We start from the raw sequence: 20,443 nt of genomic DNA on the forward strand, positions 1-20,443 counted from the left end.
AGAAGAAAATCGATTTCAAAGTGATTACTACTACTTTTTTTAGTGTAAACTACGATTAAACATGGAAAATATTCAGAAATGTGTGAGATTGGGTAAGGTTAGGTGTTTTCGGATCAACATATTTTTAAAGAGATTGGCAACTCTGCTGGCTTAAGCTTGTTGTGTTTTTTAAGTGCGAGAGTTTTTAAACGTTTTTATACTGTTTTTCCATATATTTACTGTATGAAATTCGACTATTGTGTATACATTTTTCATACATTGCGAGTGTTGTGTTTTGAATAATCGATCCGCTGTGCTTTCGGCAATTAATCCCACCGCTGCTTACTGCTTACAATCAGCCACCGTCGCTCAGCTCTCTAAACAATAAACAACCGTTTCACCAGTGCTATTCTTTTGTGTGCGGCTTAAGTGAACCCGATCTAACACGGCAACGATGAGCGCTGAGAATAACTGTGCCAAATGCAGCCAGGTTATATCCGGCATCGATTCGGTTTCATGCCGCGGGTATTGTGGATGTAAGTTCCATATGACCTGTTCTAACGTCTCTCGAGCCCTCTTGAGTTATTTTACATCGCATCGCAAAAATTTGTACTGGATGTGTGATAATTGTGCCGCTTTGTTTGATAATTCGCATCTTCGTTCGATTTCAAAAGCGGCTGATGATAAATCACCTCTAGTGTCACTCACTGAGGCGATCAACAACTTGCAATGCGAAATAAAGCAATTGTCGAGTCAAACTCCACGTACTATCACACCGAGAACTCGAATATGGCCCATTGATCCTCGCCGTGCAGCCAAACGGCCCCGAGGACCGGACTTGTCACAGAAGGCATCCGAATGCTTGTCGGGATCGAAACAACCAGGAGAGAATGTTGTTTGTGTTCCTATCTGTGAAAGACCGGCGAACAAATTCTGGCTTTACTTGTCCCGCATAAGACCTGATGTGACTAATGACGACATATCTAAAATGGTTCGTGCAAACCTCGAATTGTCATATGATCCCGAGGTGGTTAAGTTGGTGGCTAAAGGAAGTGATGTCAGCAACATGACTTTCATATCTTTTAAAGTCGGTTTGGACCCAGCTCTAAAAATTAGCGCTTTGGACCCAACAACCTGGCCACAAGGAATTTTATTCCGTGAGTTTGAGGACTATCCGGATAAAAAATTTCGGGAACCATTCTCTCTGACTCCAACGTCGCAGCAATAGAAAGAGGTTTTATACTGGGACGCGCCGAAAGTGAAATTATGGAAGCCTCTGATCCCACCACCACAGTCGAGCCACTGCAGCCAGCGTTCGTCAGCCGTCCCGGTCCTGTGGGTGGTAATGGTGATGAGGTCTTCCAAGCCTCTAATTTCGGCAAGTATACATTTTTGTCGGATCATTCCATCGCTGATTTGTTTCCCGCTTCCAGTTTGTCACCAGATCAACGATCACTGGGATGCAGCGCCACTGGTATTATGGAAGCCTCTGATCCCCCCGCCACAGTCGAGCCACTGCAGCCAGCGTTCGTCAGCCGTCCCAGTCCTGTGTGTGGGAGTGGGGACGAGGTCTTCCAAATCGATTTTATAGGCAAGTACGCTCCCGTTATGGATGTTTCAAGCACTGAAATTTTACCCGCTTCCAGCTCTATGGCGGCGAATCAGTCATGTCTTTCGAGTATCCGGGTATACTACCAAAACGTTGGTGGTATGAATGCATGCATTGATGAGTATTTGTTGGCTTGCTCGGATGAATGTTTCGACGTGATAGCTTTTACGGAGACCTGGCTTAACGATTGCACCCTGTCTGTGCAAGTCCTCGGTAAAAACTATGAAGTTTTCCGAACGGATCGTAGTTCCAGCAACAGTACGAAGAGTACTGGTGGCGGCGTACTTGTTGGTGTTCATCGTCGTCTAAAAGCACAACTAATCCAATGTACCAGTGGTAGTTGCGTTGAACAGGTATGGGTACAAATTAAGTTGGCTAGTTATTCAACTTTTTTCTGTGCGGTTTATTTTCCGCCGGACCGTACTCGTGACCTGCCGTTGATCGATGCCCATCTTTTGTCCCTCGAAGAGATATGCTCTTACGCTTGTCCTGTCGACGAAATATTAATCGTTGGGGATTTTAATTTTCCCAATCTAAAATGGCAACCAGCTTCGAACGGCTTTCTTTTCGCGGATCCTTCGCAGTCATCTTTTCATGCTGGCAGTATCAGTTTGCTTGATCGTTACAGCACAATTCTGATGCGCCAATTCAACCACGTGACGAATGAAAACAATAAAATACTGGATCTTTGTTTTTCGAGTAAATCCGATTCCGCTCCCAAGATTGCTGCTGCACCCGTTCCTATGGTGAAATATGTAAAGCACCATCCTCCTTTATGCCTTGAGATAGAAGCTTCTCGGCAGTCTCATAGCTCCAATGTGGATGGAACCGTCAGATATGATTATAAAAAAGCAGACTATAGAAAAATTATCGACTTTTTGTCGAATATTGATTGGAGTGAAGTTCTCGACAAAGACGATGCAAATCTTGCTGTTCAAACTTTTTCCAATATTTTGACGTATGCTATAGATCATTATGTGCCGAAACGACTAAGTAATGCTTTCAGACAAGCTCCATGGCAAACTACTGAATTGAAACGATTAAAATCATCTAAAAGATCTGCGTTAAAAAAATATTCCAAGCATGGCGGGTATGCACTGCGTGCAAACTACGTACACATCAACTCTTTATATAAAAGGACAGCAAAACGTTGCTACGCACGGTACCTTCGGAATGTTCAGAACAAATTGAAGTCCGATCCTAAATCTTTTTGGAAATACGTAAACGACCAACGAAAAGAATCGAATTTGCCTTCGTCGATGGTATATGGGATAAGTGTTGGAACTAATCTAGATGAAATTTGTCAACTGTTTCCAGCGTTTTCTCCAATGAAGTGTTGTCACCGAACCAAATCGCCCAAGCAGCAATGAACGTTCCAGTATCACATCAGTTGTTGGATACTATCAGTGTTGACGAAGATTCAGTAAAAATGGCTATCGCCAAAATGAAATCTTCGAGCTCTTCCGGACCCGATGGTATTCCTGCAATCTTTGTGAAAAAAAGCTCCATCGGTTTAATTTCACCTATCTGCCAAATTTTTCGTTTATCGCTAACATCTGGGATCTTCCCTGATTCCTGGAAGTTTTCATACATGTTTTCAGTTCATAAAAAAGGAGACAAAAAAGACATCGACAACTACCGTGGAATTACGTCGCTCAGTGCTATTCCAAAGCTTTTCGAAATGGTGGTACTTGATTCTATATTCAACCATTGTAAATGGTTTATTGCAGAAACACAACATGGGTTTACGCCGAAACGGTCCACGGCTACCAATCTCTTGACTTTCACGACGTTTGTGACGAATGCTATATCCTGCGGTTTACAAACTGATGTTATCTACACGGACCTTTCCGCTGCCTTTGACAAAATTAACCACGCCATTACTGTTGCTAAGTTAGACAGATTGGGATTTGGTTCTAACATGCTGCGTTGGTTTCCTCATACCTTAATAATCGCCGATTAGCAATCAAGATAAATGACGCTGTATCCAAAGAGTTCATCGCTTCTTCTGGGATTCCACAAGGCAGTCATCTCGGACCTCTGATCTTCCTCCTGTATTTTAACGATGTGAATCTTTCTCTAAATTGTCCACGTTTATCTTTCGCTGATGATCTCAAGCTATTCCAAATAGTTCGAAGTAACGAGGATGCTGTTTTCCTCCAACACCAACTTGAAATTTTTTCAAAGTGGTGTGAGGTAAATCGAATGGCTTTGAACATTGATAAATGCTCAATCATCACGTTCACACGCAAAAAAAATCCTATAAGATACAACTACTGCCTTGATGAAGTAGTGATCAACAGAACCACGTGTGTTAAGGATCTTGGTGTAATTCTAGACGAGCAATTGTCTTTCAAGCAGCATATCAACTTTATTGTAGCAAAGGCATCTCGTAGTTTAGGATTTGTAATGAGAATAGCAAAACATTTCACAGACATTTACTGTTTAAAGTCTCTATATTGCTCACTCATTCGTACAACGCTCGAGTACTGCTCTACGATATGGAACCCATATTACCTTAACGGCTCCTACCGAATAGAATCAATACAGCGCAGATTCGTCCGTTTTGCTCTTCGACAGCTACCTTGGAATAACCCCAACGAGTTGCCTAGCTACGAAAGCCGTGGATTATTGATTGGACTCGACACCCTTGGCATTCGACGTAATTTGTCCCGTGCTATGTTGATCGCCGACATGTTGAACAACAAAATAGACTGCCCTGCACTCCTCAGCGAAATTTCTTTAAATGTACGCAGTAGAGCTCTTCGGAATAACGTCTTTCTTCGATTGCCTCTTAGCCGTACGAATTATGGATATAACGGTGCTATTATTGGTCTACAGCGAACTTTCAATGGAGTATCTGCCGGATTCGATTTTCACATTACGCGTAGCAGAATTCAAACAAATTTTTTAAACATACTTAGAAATAGGAATAGTTTTTAATCATTGTGACTACACATTGTCTGTTGATTACATGTAAATAAATAAATAAATTGCAAAGAGAAACCAGTGTAACGTTGATTTCTCGAGTACTCGAGTACTATTTATATCGGATACTTTATTTATTATTTCCAGACATTTGAAAAATGATATCAAAGCAAGTTTAATGCTCTATTCTGAATAAACGGTAGATTTCGCACAATGAACTAAGATCAACATTACCGCTTCAAACTAAAAACTTTTTCTTCAACTTCTACTATGATTTTTCAAATGAATTTGCCCGTTTTCATAAGAAATCGTTGAAAAGGTGGAATAATTAGAAATTTTCCTACCGATTTGACAGCTCTTGCTAAAAGTATCATTTCTAAACAAGCAGCGCCTCTACATTTCAGTTTTGCGACAATATGCCAATTGTTTCGTTTTTTCCTCTTTCTAGTTAATTTTGAAAGTTATTTATTCGATTAAAAGGTAGGAAAACAACAGATCGATTGGCTTCAAAAGTTCCCAGATTTTGTATTAGTGGAATAAAATTGTGCGAAAGTTCTTCAAATTCTGCGTGTAAGAAAATGACATGACGGACACAGATAGGAAACTGGATCGTGTGAATCAGAATGATGGTGACGGTGACGGAAGAAGCCGGACCGTCTGAATCGTACTGAACTCGGAAAACTTTAATTGTACAAAAATGACGTTCAGGAAGAAGTTGTAGGGAATCGATTGGGCACTAAAAATTTTTTTGATTTTTTTCTCAATAATTACAAAATAATCCGAAAAAGTTAAATAAAAAAAATCAGAGTTTTAATCTTTTTTTGATAATTTTTATTTTGAAGATGTTATTAAAACCTGCAGATTGATGGCTATGCCATTCGTGCCTTTTGAAAAATGAGGAAGTTACAGCTAAAACACAGGTGCATGCACATGATCAAGTTCTTCTCGTTGTAATTCGGAAACCGTTAATCGAACAAAAATGACGTCCAGAAAGAAGTTGTTGGGAATTAATAGGGCACTCTAAAAAATATACACTGAAAAAAAATTTGGTCCGTTTGAAATTTATTATAGAGAATCAGAAGAGCTTAAACATTTAAGTTTACTTGTGATTTCAAAAGTGCTTAAACACGATACCATCGCGGTTCAAGTGTTTATTTCACACTTAATGTCATTTTTGAAAGACAAAATTCAAATTAAAAAATCAATATTTATGTCTAACGAAGCTGCCTTGCAGTACAAAAACAGAAAAAAAAAATTGCAAGTCTTTGTAAATTTAAATCAATGTATAACATTGATGCTGAGTGGCATTTTTTGCAACTTCTCATGGTAAAGGACCATGTGATGCACTCGGGGGTAATTTAAAGCGAATGGCACGTCGTGTAAACTTGGCTAAACTACATAAACACCCAATCACAACTGCAAAACAATTATATGAATGGGCAGAGCAGAGATGTCGAGATGCATTCACGACCATGCCTTTTTGTTACGTGTCACAAGAAGGATATGAACGGGATGTGACCGAGTGGAGTAGTGTTTATAAGGATACCAAAATGATTCCAGGCACACAAAAATACCATTCTTTCGTTCCAATTTCAGAAACCACAATCGTCACAAGACTGTATTCGAATGACGATGCACGTAGTACTCATACAATTTTCAAAAACTTAAAACCTTAAATATAATTAAGAATTATTCATGTACATGTAATAATTGTAAATATAGCAAGCAAATAAACAATTTATGGAAATATAAAAAATGGTGTTATAATTAAATATCCAAGTATCTCAAGAACAGCTACTTTTAGAAGAAAGGATATCATGAACAAATTTATAGCATTTAACCTGTAGAATAATATTCCACTGTTTAAATGATTATCTTTCAACCAGGGGTGGAAATAAGCAAATTTTTTTATTCACAGTAAATAAAAATAGTCGGTATTATTTTTTCATATCATTTTTTTGATTTTTTTTTATTGAACTTTTTCGGATTATTTTGTAATTATTGAGAAAAAAAAGTCAAAAATTTTTTTTAGAGTGCCCTATCGATTCCCTACAACTTCTTCTTGATCGCCATTTTTGTACAATTAACGATTTCCGTGTTACAATGATTTGAAAAAGGCAATTTTTGTGAAATGCAAAAATTCATACGCCCTTTTTAAAAATCAGTCGTAAGTCGGATCGACCTCTCCATCGGTTCAAAACTTATGGTTTGCCATACTGAAGCCATGTGCAAAGTTTCATTCAAATCGGAGGAGGTCGAGTCTGATGGTTTGCTAAACATTGCTGGAATTGCTCATATACAGGGTCCGCCATCTAACTTTTTTTTTTGAACTAGCGGTTATTTCGACATTGGTAACCTTAATGTCACTTCTGATTTGACAGAAACTTAGTTTTATCCTTCCGCTAAACGAAAATGGTTGTGTATACTTTACTTTTACTTTGAAAATCAGCTTGAAGAAGGCGCCGATTTTTGCCAAAAAATCATCTTCTCGGATGAGGCTCATTTTCATCTCGGCGGGTATTTATTTATTTATTTATTAATTTATTTATTTCTTATACCTTCATCTGACCTGTTATAGTCTCCATGAAGCATTGGGAGGGGAAAAGCCCAATTGAAAATAATTCAATCGTCCAATTGGGCGTAAAAACCCCTTCATCTTTTCTGATGGTTGACAATAATACAGTTCTACATACATTTTCATATTACATTGTGGGATTACACTTATACATTACAATAATCTTGTTAGTCTATTTTTAAAAACATCACATGAAATGGAAAAATCAAAACATTCATAAGCACTATTAAAACTATTACACATTCCCCTAATGGGTTCGTTTTGTCCATAGTCAGTACGTTGATAGTCAAGTCTTAAAAAGTTCCGCGATCTTAAAGTTCTGAGTGGTACATTGATATTTACTTGAGAAAGGATATTAGGAGCGTCAATTTGTCCCATCAATGTTAATAAGCAAAACTGTCGCATCTGGGGGACGGAAAACCCACACGTTACCATGGAGAAGCCGATGCATCCTCAGAGAGTGACGGTTTGGTGCGGATTTTGGTCTGGCGGCATCATTGGGCCATTTTTCTTCGAAAATGAGGCAGGAGCCGCCGCCAAGGTCAATGGCGAGCGCTACCGCGCCATGATTAGCGATTGATTCTTCTAGTTACTTGAAGAGGAAGACTTGGACACCATTTGGTTCCAACAAGACGACGCTCCGTGCCACACAGCCAACACTACGATCGATCTTCTGCGCACAGTCTTCGAAGATCGAATTATCTGTCGAAATTCGGATGTCGTTTGGCCGCCTCGGAGCTGTGATTTGACGCCGTTAGACTATTATCTTTGGGGGGATGTCAAAGATAAGTGTTATGTGGACAAGCCAGAGACAATTCAAGCCATGAAGGACAACATTCGTGCAGCCATAGCTGAAATAAAGCTGCATACAATCGAAAATGTACTAAAAAAACTGGACCGACCGTATGGCGTACTGCAAGGCCAGCCGAGGCAGCCATTTGAATGAAATTATATTCCACAATTAACAGGAAGGATTGTACTTTAATATGAAAAAATAAATTTTGAAATCGGATAAACCGTTTGTGTTTTATTGCATGTTAAAAAAAAGTTACATGGCGGACCCTGTACCTGTTGCACGTTTGCTAACTTCATCAAGTGCGCAAGCCTCCATCTACGTCAAGACAATGGAACTACATCCGGCATTATTAAACTGGAGCTTCAATCAATGGCCAATATGCGGTTCTGTTCTTCAAGCCTTGCTTCCAACAAGAGCGATTGCATCATCCTGATGCTAGTCGTTTGCATTGGAGAAAAAGAAAACGAAAAGTGGACAACGATGTGGAACATTATACAAAATCAGTCATTCTTATCACTCTAAATGTTATCTAAAGAACTATTAAAATTATTTCTTTGCAAATCGAAGGTGAAAATCATCAATTTAGTACAAATCTAGAATAATTTGATTATTCAAAACTCGCACTAAACGAGCGCAAATAAAGTTAGCATTCGAGAAAAATGTTCGAAAGGTTATTAATGTCGTAGAGAATTCCACAATTTGGCCCTTCCGAAAGGCGGAAATTAATCCTGTACAACATTTTGATAGTTTATTTCACTCAAAAATTGAGATGTATGAAATATTGAGATATGTGAGACCTGTGTTACGTTCATATTTATGTAATGTAACTTAAAGAACTTATTTAAAAATTGTCTAAAACTCTAGCCGCTCTAGTTCCTAGCAGTGCTGTAAAACTTCATTAAATTCAATTGAAACTGAATGTGAAACACATTGACGATCTCTCTAATGCAGTAAACTTCACTCTCTGACACACACAATGTTTGCTGACGGCCCGAACGGGCAGCATTCAGTCATCACTCGTTTCTCTTCAATCGAGGCTCAGTTTAACCACCGTCAGTTGATCTCTTGAAGTAACGAATTATCTCGTTCAATAGTGTGAGAGCGGCCTTCAAATGAGGTTCATGTAAACATTCGAATTGGTTCAAGATAATAGATGAAAGAAAAACCAGATGGCTGAAATATCAATCACAGAATACACATAAATTAATTGTTTCCTATTTCAGTTTTCATTTTTAATACTTTACTCCATTTATAATTCTATTCGTTCGAACTTGCTTACTACCAAGAGCGAAGGCAATGAAGGAGCTACACTACTTGGCACTAGAAACTGAGCAAGCAAAACTTCAAATGATTATCAACGATTAATCAACTAACGATGAATTCCGGGAGCTTCACTTGAAAATGGCAGCAAAAGTGAAATGAATTAGTAGGGATATGCTGACCGTCAGCGGCCATGAATTTCATTTTCATCTTATATTATTCGATTGAAAATGAAATTTCACCGCACTGGTTCCTAGAATACAAACGCAATCTTCCGAAACCGAATTGTTCTTTTTAGAACTACAAATCTCTACAACGGTAAAGAGGTATTCAGTTAAAATCTATACTCATCTCGAATGGAGTCCTTCGTCAATCTCGTGGCTATGTCTCTGACATTATCTACTCCAATGTTTTCTATTTATATAGGGGCAGAGGTCCACTAGAAGATAGATAGTACCTATTATCTTTCTCCGGACATGACCAACCTAGATATCGTGTGGAATCTGGCGAAAAAAAACTTAACCAAGAATAGATCCACTGGGTTCCTGCTTCCATGTCGTAAAAGGCGACCATTGTAGGAGTTTCTTTTTTTCCTTCAGTTATAAGAGTTTTTCTACGTTTCTAATCTGGTTACTAAATTATCCCTTCATTCAATAAAGAGTTTTGTTCAAAAAAATTTTCTCATCATTCTACGACAATATGATCTCACATCTATTCCCATCTAGAGTTTTGTCCGGTTTTTTCTTCTTCCATGTTATAACTTGTTTTTAAATAGATCGGTGTGTTAAATAAATAGTAGGATAACGCTACTCCGATAGATTTTAAGTAAGTACATAAATCATTGAATTACTCATTTTTCACTGTAAATTATATAGTGAAAATAGTAAACAATCCAAACGAGCGTGAAGTCTGTTGACCTTTTTTGGTCATTTTTAATATTTTTACATAATTTATAGAATATTTAATTCATGCACATTATCTGTTAAATAGAGCTTTCGGATGATTGCAATATGTCACTACAATTAAAAAAGTGTTCTGTCTAAATCTCATTCACTCGTTTATATTGCAGCAGGCAGTTTCATTTTTAAAAAAGGCGGGTAATGACAGAGACATAACTGGATGTCGTGAATACGAAAACAACGTGGCTTTCATTTATCATCCAATGAGTATCGCAATTTGAATTCGTCGCTCTACAAATCCTACGTTTTACGTGTGAAAACTAATTTGAGACGATACCCCAAGAAGTTCTGGAACTACGTTAATTCAACGAGAAAGTGCTCTTCGGTCTCAACAGGTATATTTTTACACGATACTGAATCATCAAAATGTACGGAGAAATGCGAATTGTTTGCCAATCATTTCTCATCAATATTCGCCGCGCATTACGTTACCAAGCGTGAAATTGACTTGGCTGTATTGGATGTTCCTGATAACCTGGTTGATTTTGATGTATCCTATGTTACACTTGATATGGTTAGGAAAGCTACTCGGAAACTTAGGAGTACGTTCTCGCCCGGTCCGGATGGTATACCTTCCGTCGTGTTTCGCCGTAATATTGAAGCTCTTGCCTAGCCATTGTGTAGAATTTATAACCAGTCACTTGTTGAATCTCGATTCCCGGCGATTTGGAAACAATCGTTTATAGTTCCTGTTTTCAAGAGAGGAGATAAACGGAATGTGGCAAATTATCGTGGCATTACAAGTCTCTCAGCTGCATCCAAAATTTTTGAAATTATTGTTAGCAATGCTCTCCTTGCTAAAGCTAAATGCTATATTTCGAACGATCAACATGGATTTATGCCCGGACGATCAGTTACCACAAATCTTCTCCAATTCACAACAACTTGTTTAGAACACTTAGAACACGGAGCGCAAGTGGACGTAATTTATACGGATCTTAAAGCGGCTTTCGATACAATTGACCATGATATTCTGCTTGCAAAGTTATCTAAACTAGGGATTTCAGAGCGTATAACTAATTGGCTGAGATCATACTTGACTTGCAGAACTCTACGTGTTAAGCTTGGCTCAACTAAATTCTCCAGTTTCTCTAACTCGTCCGGAGTATCCCAAGGAAGCAACCTAGGTCCGTTGCTGTTCATTCTGTATTTCAACGACATATTACGAATTTCGAGGCCTGGATGTAAATTAGCGTATGCCGATGATTTAAAGCTTTATTTCATCGTTCGATCTACTGAGGACTGCGTTTGCCTTCAAACAATATTAGATCAATTCGTCGACTGGTGTCATCGTAACAAGCTGACCGTGAGCATTTCAAGATGCATGGTTATGTCCTACCATCGTACCAAACAGCCAATAAGATTCGACTATGTCATTGATAGTGTTATTCTGCAAAGAACTCACCAATTTAGCGATTTAGATGTGCTACTTGATCAAAAGCTTACGTTCAATTTGCATCGATCGGCAGTAATTGCAAAAGCTAATCGACAATTAGGGTTTATCACGAAGATATCAAAACATTTTTCTGATCCGTACTGTTTAAAAGCTCTATACTACTCTCTCGTTCGGCCAATACTGGAGAATGCTTCAATGGTGGATCGAAAGCGTGCAGCGCAAGTTCATCAGATTTGCATTGCCTTCACCATCACCTTCCTTGGCGTGACCCGATAAATCTTCCACCGTATGATGCTGCAAGCTGCTAAATATGGAAACTCTTCAACGACGTCGTTCAACGATAGTAAAGTAAGTCGTATTCACGACTAAAAGTAAAGTTCTTATTTGTTCCACGATAGCATTCAAAATTTTCCTTAGTTTCCACGAAGAAGAACCTGAATCAAGACTCTCCAAGACTTCAGTCTCGGGTATTTTTGAAACGTGCACTCGGGAAGTCCATGAGTTTTGTGATGCATCCGAGCATCTTGAAACCAGAACATACTAGGTCGCATGCGAATACTACCATTACTGAAATTTAGTATAACAAATATTCTACCTCCCGTGACACTGCGCAGTAGTAACACATGGATGAAAAAGATTTTTTCCAAGTGGGTACCGCGATTGCTGCAATGCACCCTGCCACAAGTCGATGAAAACAATGGCGAAATTGAACGAATTGGGCTTTGATCTGCTTCCCCGCCCGCCATACTCGCCAGATTTAGCCCCCAGTGACTACTGGCTCTTTGCTGATCTTAAAAAAATGCTCCAGGGAAAAAGATTTGGCTCAAATGAGGAGGTCATCGCTGAAACTGAAGCTTATTTTGAAGCGAAAGATAAATTTTTTTATAAACATGGTATTGAAAAATTGAAAAAACGTTGGAACCATTGTATCACCCTAAAAGATGATTATGTTGATGAATAAAAAAAAATTTTGCAAAAAAAATGTTGTTTCCATTGTTAGTCTCGGGACTTATTGATCGATTTGTTATGTATATGCGGCCTCTAGTAACAACGAGTGTTGGACAAACATCCCTTCCCATATCTTTGACGATCTACGTTCGGTCCTGACCAGCGCCGCTGCTGATCAATGAGCTCGCAGAAGATGTATATTGAAGGATGATTTGTCAGTCATAGGTCTGATCATCTAGAAATTCTCTGTACAATTTCCGTTAATCTCGATCATTAACGGAGTAGCCAACTAGGACTGGTCGTCAAGCTCCAGCTCCAAGTTTTTTATTATCATATCTTTGATTTTCCAGTTATGTAATTTTCAAATCGTTCATATAATTTTGTTACATATGATGAAAGCCTGTGGTTACAGCTGATTCAAGGGAATTTTACAGGTTTTATTCTAATTGTGTGGACTGCTGAAACTTAAGTTTAACTCATAATTACCTTTTGGAACAAATTGGAATTGATCATCTATATTGGTTAGTCAATAACGACTCTATGCTTGTGTATTTATTAGTACAGTTACTTATCACGTGCTTATCGGAACTTGCTACGAAGAAGAGAATCCGACGACAGCGAGCCAATCAACGAAAATGTTTACCTATGCCGACACTACTAGCTTCAAAGTGCCAAATCATGCAAGAAAATCGAATCCAATCAGCTATTTTAAGCGTCTGAGTGCTGTCGGAGACATGAAGAAGGAATAAAAGTATACGATAGTGTGCGCTCCGTCGGTGTAGACACGGTTTCCTGTGAGTAAATTAACGTACATCGCAGTGATGCGAAGGTATTGGAGAGAAAAAAGGTTCCTGCCTTTAGACCTGTTCAAGTCTTTCGTTCATCAAGCACGGTGGAAACGTCCAAGCATGCTTGCCTATGTACTTTAGATTTATTTGATACGAGACATGCAAGTTGGATTTCAGGGCTTCATTTTCAATTAGAGCACCAAAATTGTAAATATACAGAAGAACTGCGAACGTAAAATTTATGGAAAAGTTTCCTTCAGAAAGTGAATTCTTTAATTGAAAACGGTACGTGCCGTTATAACACATCTGCTGAGCACTTATAAACAAATCACAGAAATTTATCGTATGAAACTCAACCAGATTCGGTAATCGGTTATTTTGACTTCGTTGCGTACGATATCAACAATTAAATGATGGTCTTACCTTCGCCGCTGCTTTGTGCTGCTGCGCACACCGCTATCACTAGCCATTGTACTGCAATCAGCCAAATTAACCCAAACAGTCGATGGTTCGACTTTCCCATTTTGCACTGCACTTTACTATTTATCTAATTTCTCCAATCACAATGATCACCCCCGGAGAATGGGGAGGGGGAACTGCGGTCGAAACACCCAAACGGGGGCACTATTCGTTTCTTCCGCTAGCCTACGTACGGCGAACGATCGACGTACCGTCGAAACACTAATTGCACTCACGTTCCGCGTTTCAATCTCGATTCCGGTCAAGCTTCGGGTTTGAATTGGCCGCCCGGAATATCAGATTGCCGATTGCAGCTGTTGATTTTGTTGTATCTTCTCCTGCTGATGTGGACGATGACGATGATTGCGTAACACCGATCGAAACACCTCAAACATTTTCTGCCTTTGATGCGACTTGTTATCCTAACTTTTTTGCTATTCTTTCCGGTGCCACTTGCTACCGGTCACGTTATTTTTCCATTCACTCCAACTTAATGTCACTGGTTTTTGCTACGATTTCAAAACACCTTCTGAATTTTCACCCCGATCGTAGCTAGGCGTTTGCGTTATTATTGCCAAAAATTTCACACTATTCAAATTTTCACTGAAAATCTTCGTCTGCCTGTCATCACGGTTGTGAAAACAATACCACTACCACTTAATTCCAGTTTGATGGCTGAAAAGACAATAAAAGTAAACAAAGATTAGATATGTAATTGAAGGCGTTGGTTCAGTTCAAATTTCGTTACGTCATTTCGTCGGCAATTAATTCAGGTGACGGGTTTTAGAGCAGTTTAAGACGTAATCAGAGATATATAAACTCTAATAGGTAGAGACCACGGTGACAGGTTGTCAATTCCGTCGAATATCGTGAGGCGAAACGTAAATATTTTAAAATCGTTATCTACAACGGAATTATTTCTTTGTCATATGAAAGTCATTCCAGAGTGGGAAAGGAAAGTCATCAGATTTCGCAATCTCCCATTTGGGTGAAATTTGGCGCACGTTTTCAGTATAGCCAACCAATTTTTGAAAAAGATGCAGATTTAGTTTTTATGTGCTTTCTTCAATTCGATGCTACTTGGTAGCTAATAAATATGCAAAAAAAAAAGTATCTGAAAAGAAATTGTTGGAATTCAATTGGGCACTCTATGAACTTTATGCATTATAAAAACTTAATAATTTTGCTATAAATAAAAAAAAACTAACCACGAAATAGATATAATGGAACATCCATTTCTTTTGAAGAAACGTGATTAATCCATCTAGCAGTGGGATGACACCTTTTTTATCAATCAGCATGTGGTTTTTGCGTTAATATGCTTCGTTGTGTTTAGTTTTCATGAAATTATTTTAATGAATTGTAATAACAATTTTGGAACTGCAAGACGAATCAAAGATAGTAATTGTATAAAACCTTAAAAACCTTCCAGAAACGGTATGCAGAGACCAGCATAAATTCAAATCGTATGCCCATGAATTAGTATGACGAATAAATTGAAATAGTTTTGAGCCCAACTTTGAAGAGTTTTTGGTGTCGTCATTTTCTATGACGGTTTGAATTATAAAAGCTCATCACCCTGTAATTTCAAAATTGGAAATCGGAATCGGATAAAATTCACAAATTTTGGTTTTAATTTAAATTTTTGTTTATAGAAGTCGTTTTGACCTTCTTTTAGCTTCTCTATTCCCGATACTTTTGGAAACAGAATACGGAAATCGATGTAGCCGAAATCAATTAAATTCGCCTAATTGATCAATAGATTCGAAATTTTTGAAAATAAGTGTAGCCATTTTAGAGAAATCGTTGTGCGTTCCGCATAAATATTTTTGAGTACCTTCCAAGATCGAAAACCGAATACCAGTAAAACTGAAATAAGTTTATTTGGTCCTTTACTCTCAAAATATGTGAACCCGATAAACCCGATGAATTTATGTCAAATTTTTACACTAATCACCCTGTATCTCCTGAGCCCGGATATGATTAGAAATCAAGCAGTTTTTATGGGACCTTAAGACAGTTTATTTGAATGGCAGATGGACGAAATCGGTTCAGCCAATTCGAGCAAAATGAGTGACATTATTTTAATTTTATGCACTGGGTCTAAACGATGAAAAAATCATCTTCATCATTTTGCATGATAAAAAGCATGATTCGAACAACACTTTGTAATTTTTTCGTTGAAAAATATTGAGAAATAAGTCGGTGAAGAGATGTTTTTGAGGACGCTTCTTAAAAATCATGATTTGCGGTGTCCACTGTATCTCAGCGCAGATTAATCAAAAGCGAACAAATCAAAGCAGAGTAGTTAGAGTAGAAGTTTCTCTAAACCCCAACTGAAAAACTACGATTTTTCACGAAAAAACGCCATTTTGTAGCTATACAATCTCCCCAAAGTATCCAAAGGCACAAATCTCCAAATATCAAGGGGAACGTACCATTCGAGTCAAATTGTTCTGATTCCCCAAAGTAACAAATAACGGAAAGGAAAACGTTGGGGTCTGGTTTTTTATATGTAGAAAGTGTGTGCAAAATTTGAAAAAAAATGGTTAACGACGATGGACACGGATTTTCAAAACCTACTTTCGAGAAAAACGCGTTTAAAGTCTTTTGTCTATAAAAACAATGGAAACAATTTATTATTCAAGCGAGCCCGTAGGGTCTAACATTTTCAAAAAATCAGATTTTTTCTTAAATAATTTGTTATAATGAAACAATTCAAAAATGTTTTGTCAAGCTTTCAAGCCAATCGAAGCAGAAATTTTGGGCCTGTGTACCGAGCTCTTACTTCTTCGCCGAATGAGATAGCCATAGATGAAGGTCTATAACTTCCAGAGTCTCGTTCTAATAGGTTAGGAAATTTCACAGAATTTACGACACACAATACATCTGCTCGCAGTGGCGATAGAATCCAAACTGATCCCATTTTCGTTAAGATTTTCCTTTGTACGTGGTTTCGTTTGTAGCTTTTTCACTAATGGGCGGTCCTAACGGCTAAAAAATTGCCGCATACAGATTTTTAATGTCGATTGTTTCATTTCGGACTTGCATTTCATTGAAAGAAACTATCAGGATTCATTCCTGTCTTTCAGAAGGACCAAACTGTGGAACTCACTACGATATTAAGCACTGTTCGGAACATTTTTCTCGAACGATTTGTTGTACAGCAGCAGATATTTTGTTCTCTTTCCTAGAACGCGTTCTTATTGGCTGGTGTTAACATGGATCAAATGAGACAGGTTTTTCAATAGTTTACTATTGAAATACTTCAATGATGTTGCTATACACGTTTATGTTGAAAAATTTCGATTCTATTGGTAGCTAGGTTATGTAAATATTTTCACAGATCACTGAGCTATGAGCTTTCAAAATACGAGAAAGGCAAACACGCCTTATGAATTATCCTCCTTGATACTCGCTTATACCAAACATTTCAGAAAAATTTAATTTGAATTGTTTGAGATTATGTCACACAACTGAAAATTTTATTATAAAATTGTGATCATACTTCCGATGGCATGTAGCAAAAATTATGTTTATTCGTTAGATACAACAAGAGATAATCACGATCAAAAACTTATCACTCTCTCAGAGGGTAAATTTTGAAAAGGCGCCTCATAGTAAAGTAAGTCGTACTCACATAAAAAACTACAAGCATCAGCCCCATGGGGTTGTTCGAGCCATTGATGTGGAACAAGGCAACCAAAATTTATAATGATCTACAATCAAAAAGTTCAATCAGTCGTTCCACTTTTGAATCCTCAATTGCACAAGAGTCTGCTTAGATTGATCTTCATTAGGAACCAATACCGAACATTGTTTGTCTTGATTTGTATTTGTTTCATAGCAGACGAAATTACACCAATAACCAAAATGTATGAAATCATATCTTTGTAAAGATTTACGATACGGATTTCGATATTTAAGCTTTTCTTCGACAAGCTTGTGTTCAACTTTTGTATGCAAGCAGTTATTTTTACAGCGTTAAGTTTCTCTACCATTCTGCAATTTCGGTTGAAGCGAAAAACTTTTTCTCATTTTCAATCGAGTTTATCTTATATATATTAGAAATTAATCTTAAGCACTCAAAATTTACCCTGGGGTAGTTGTCAATTTCTCAGGCGACATAACATGGAATTTCATCGAAGCTTGCATGACACAAGATCAGAGCTTGGCAATTAAAGCTTGAAATCGTTTTATGGCACTTTTTGTCTTGCTGTCTAACAACAATCTACCTGTAGCATGCTACGCGTAGGACCAGAGATGTCAGGTAAAAATTCAAATATCTTCAGACAGGGTTGGAAAACTCTGTACAGGGTCCGGCACTCGAAGTGTAACAATTAAAAAGGCCATAAATTCAGCTTGAAAAATTACTTTTACTTAATTCAAAGTACAAAATGTGTAAAAATAATACAAAATTCAGAATCAATTCACTTTTGCTCGATATGACCACCTTTTGCCTTGACTATGGCCTTGAGACGGTCAAAAAACGAATCGCAAGCTGCCGAATGTGACTTGCAGGTATTTATGCCCACTCGCGGACAATAACTTTTTTCAGCGCCTCGAGACTGGTGTATCTTTTAGTTCGGACTTTGCTCTCCAAAATGGCCCAAAGAGAATAATCCATTGGATTCGCATCTGGTGAATTCGAGAGCCATTGTGTGGACGTGATGAAGTTCGGAACGTTGTTTTTCAGCCATTCTTGGTTCACTCGAGCTTTGTGAGACGGTGCCGAGTCCTGCTGAAACGTCCATGGTCTGCCACCGAAATGTTTGTCTGCCCACGGCTTCAAATCAACCTCCAGAATACTTTCCCGATAATATGTCGCATTTACCTTGACGCCAGGCTCGATGAAATCGATTGGAGAGCGCCCATCTGCGGTTACAGCGGCCCAAACCATTATCTTTTGCGGGTGCTGCCTCCTGGTGGCCAATCGATGACTCAAATTCTCGTATGAACGGTCGGTCAAGTAAACCCTATCGTTTTGAGAGTTTACGAATTGCTCAATTGGAAAAATTTTCTCGTCAGAAAATACAATGTTCGGAAATTGACCGCTTTCGGCCAAACGAAGCAACTCCTTCGCTCTCTCAAGTCAAGATTTTTTTTCGCGTTCACTTTTGGCAAAATGCTTTCTTGCGCTTGTAAATAATACAACTCCGAACTGTCATTTAGCAAATTTCTAGAGAGCTGATGCCCGTGCGTCAGCTGCGCGAGCGGTCTGAAGTTGGTTACACTTCGAGTGCCGGACCCTGTATATAAAAAAAATCTGCAGTCAGCAAGTATGTCTTGTTGGCAGCCATTTCTCTATAAAGTGTGATACGCTAAACTGATTTGGCGAGCAAAAAAAAAGAAGAAAATTAGAAATATTTCCAATAATATTAATAATTGATACAAAATAGACTGAGCTGTAAGTGTTTAAACCCTGACCACATTTCTACGTGTATTTTTCCTTGAGTTTCTGATTCGCACCCCTATATAGATAAAAAAGATGTGTTCCACATCAAAAATGTAAATCCCAAAAAGAAATATCACGGATAAAAACATTTTTTAGTATATCTAGAAATATACAAATATCCAAAAGTACATCTATACAAAGAACAATTTGATTCCACTTAGCTTTTCACGCAATACTGAAATCTTTTTCTTTCGCCCAATTCGTACATATTTTTCAGCTCCACCAGAAATGGCCACGTCGATAGGTGCATTAGATGACAAGTGTCTCACCGATTTTCAGTAAGAGCTAACACACTGTTTGAAATCTCGGCAAACGGATTTGCTGATTTTCGTATATGTGTTGGTTACGGACAACTTCAGTAACATATTAAAATGCCTTTATTTTTAATAACACTTCGACTGTGACTAGAATAAAATTTGATTATCAAAGGTATTAAAGTTTATTATTGCACATAAATCGTGCTTTATCAATCAACTGACACTTCAAACTTACCCCAATGTTTGTATGGCTTTATATATTGTATCACATTCACAACCTCCTAAAGGTAACAATTTTCCTGCGCCTAATCAGTTTAAATCAATCGATCACTGTTCCAAACTGGCCCACCTTGTTTTTCCCCCGTAAGTATAAAGACACGCTACTCGGGTAAGTGTTTTGACCTACTTGAACGTTGCGAGAGTGCAACTGATATTCATAGTTTAGAACAGTGCAGATTTGCGATTCAATCAATAAAATGCGTATTCGATTCACGAACACCAGCTATTTGAAGGACCCTTTCGCCTATGGTTACTAACCTACGCAAGCACATGCAGATTTAACAGTTGACTGAATGGATCACTGCGCGTGATTCAGCGCGAACTAGGTCATGACGTCACTGCAGTGAACTTTTCATTGGGTGCTTTCAACTCGAATAGTTACAACCTGACAACGAAAACAAAATAGTTTCTAATTTGTACCGCAAACCGAGAGCCGAGTCCATTGCTCAGCTTGACGTTAATGTGGGAAACCTTGGCAACCATTCAAACGAAGTCTCCGATCATCGCCTTGGGAAAATCCAACGCGATGTCATTGCTGTTGCTAGTCTCAGACGCAAGTTTGGAAGCGTTGCCAAAGAAGGAACCACCAACGATCGGTGCATGCGGATATCAGCTTGAATTGGTCGAATTTTTTTGTTTTTTCCCGCAATGTCAACGCATGAAGGTGGCCAATTAATTACATAACTGACCCGTCAAGCAAGTTTACCAGTGCAATTATTCCCCGTAAGTTGATGAGTAAGATTCTCGAGCTTTTG

General features: G+C 38.2%; 1 protein-coding gene across 8 annotated transcripts in view; it reads right to left on the reverse strand.

Moving 5' to 3' along the window:
- The window catches only part of LOC131427307 (putative epidermal cell surface receptor), a 116,773-nt gene that overhangs the window by 31,350 nt on the left and 64,980 nt on the right, over positions 1-20,443 (reverse strand). For all 8 annotated transcript variants that reach the window (XR_009229254.1, XM_058590375.1, XM_058590379.1 and 5 more), the window contains exon 2: positions 13,662-14,372. Coding sequence is in view for 7 of the 8 variants with exons in the window: in XM_058590375.1 (XP_058446358.1) it covers positions 13,662-13,761 (100 nt within the window). In the remaining variant the exon portion in view is untranslated. The remainder of the gene's footprint in view (positions 1-13,661; positions 14,373-20,443) is intronic.

This window comes from Malaya genurostris, chromosome 2, assembly GCF_030247185.1.
Source record: "Malaya genurostris strain Urasoe2022 chromosome 2, Malgen_1.1, whole genome shotgun sequence".
Taxonomy (NCBI): domain Eukaryota; kingdom Metazoa; phylum Arthropoda; class Insecta; order Diptera; family Culicidae; genus Malaya; species Malaya genurostris.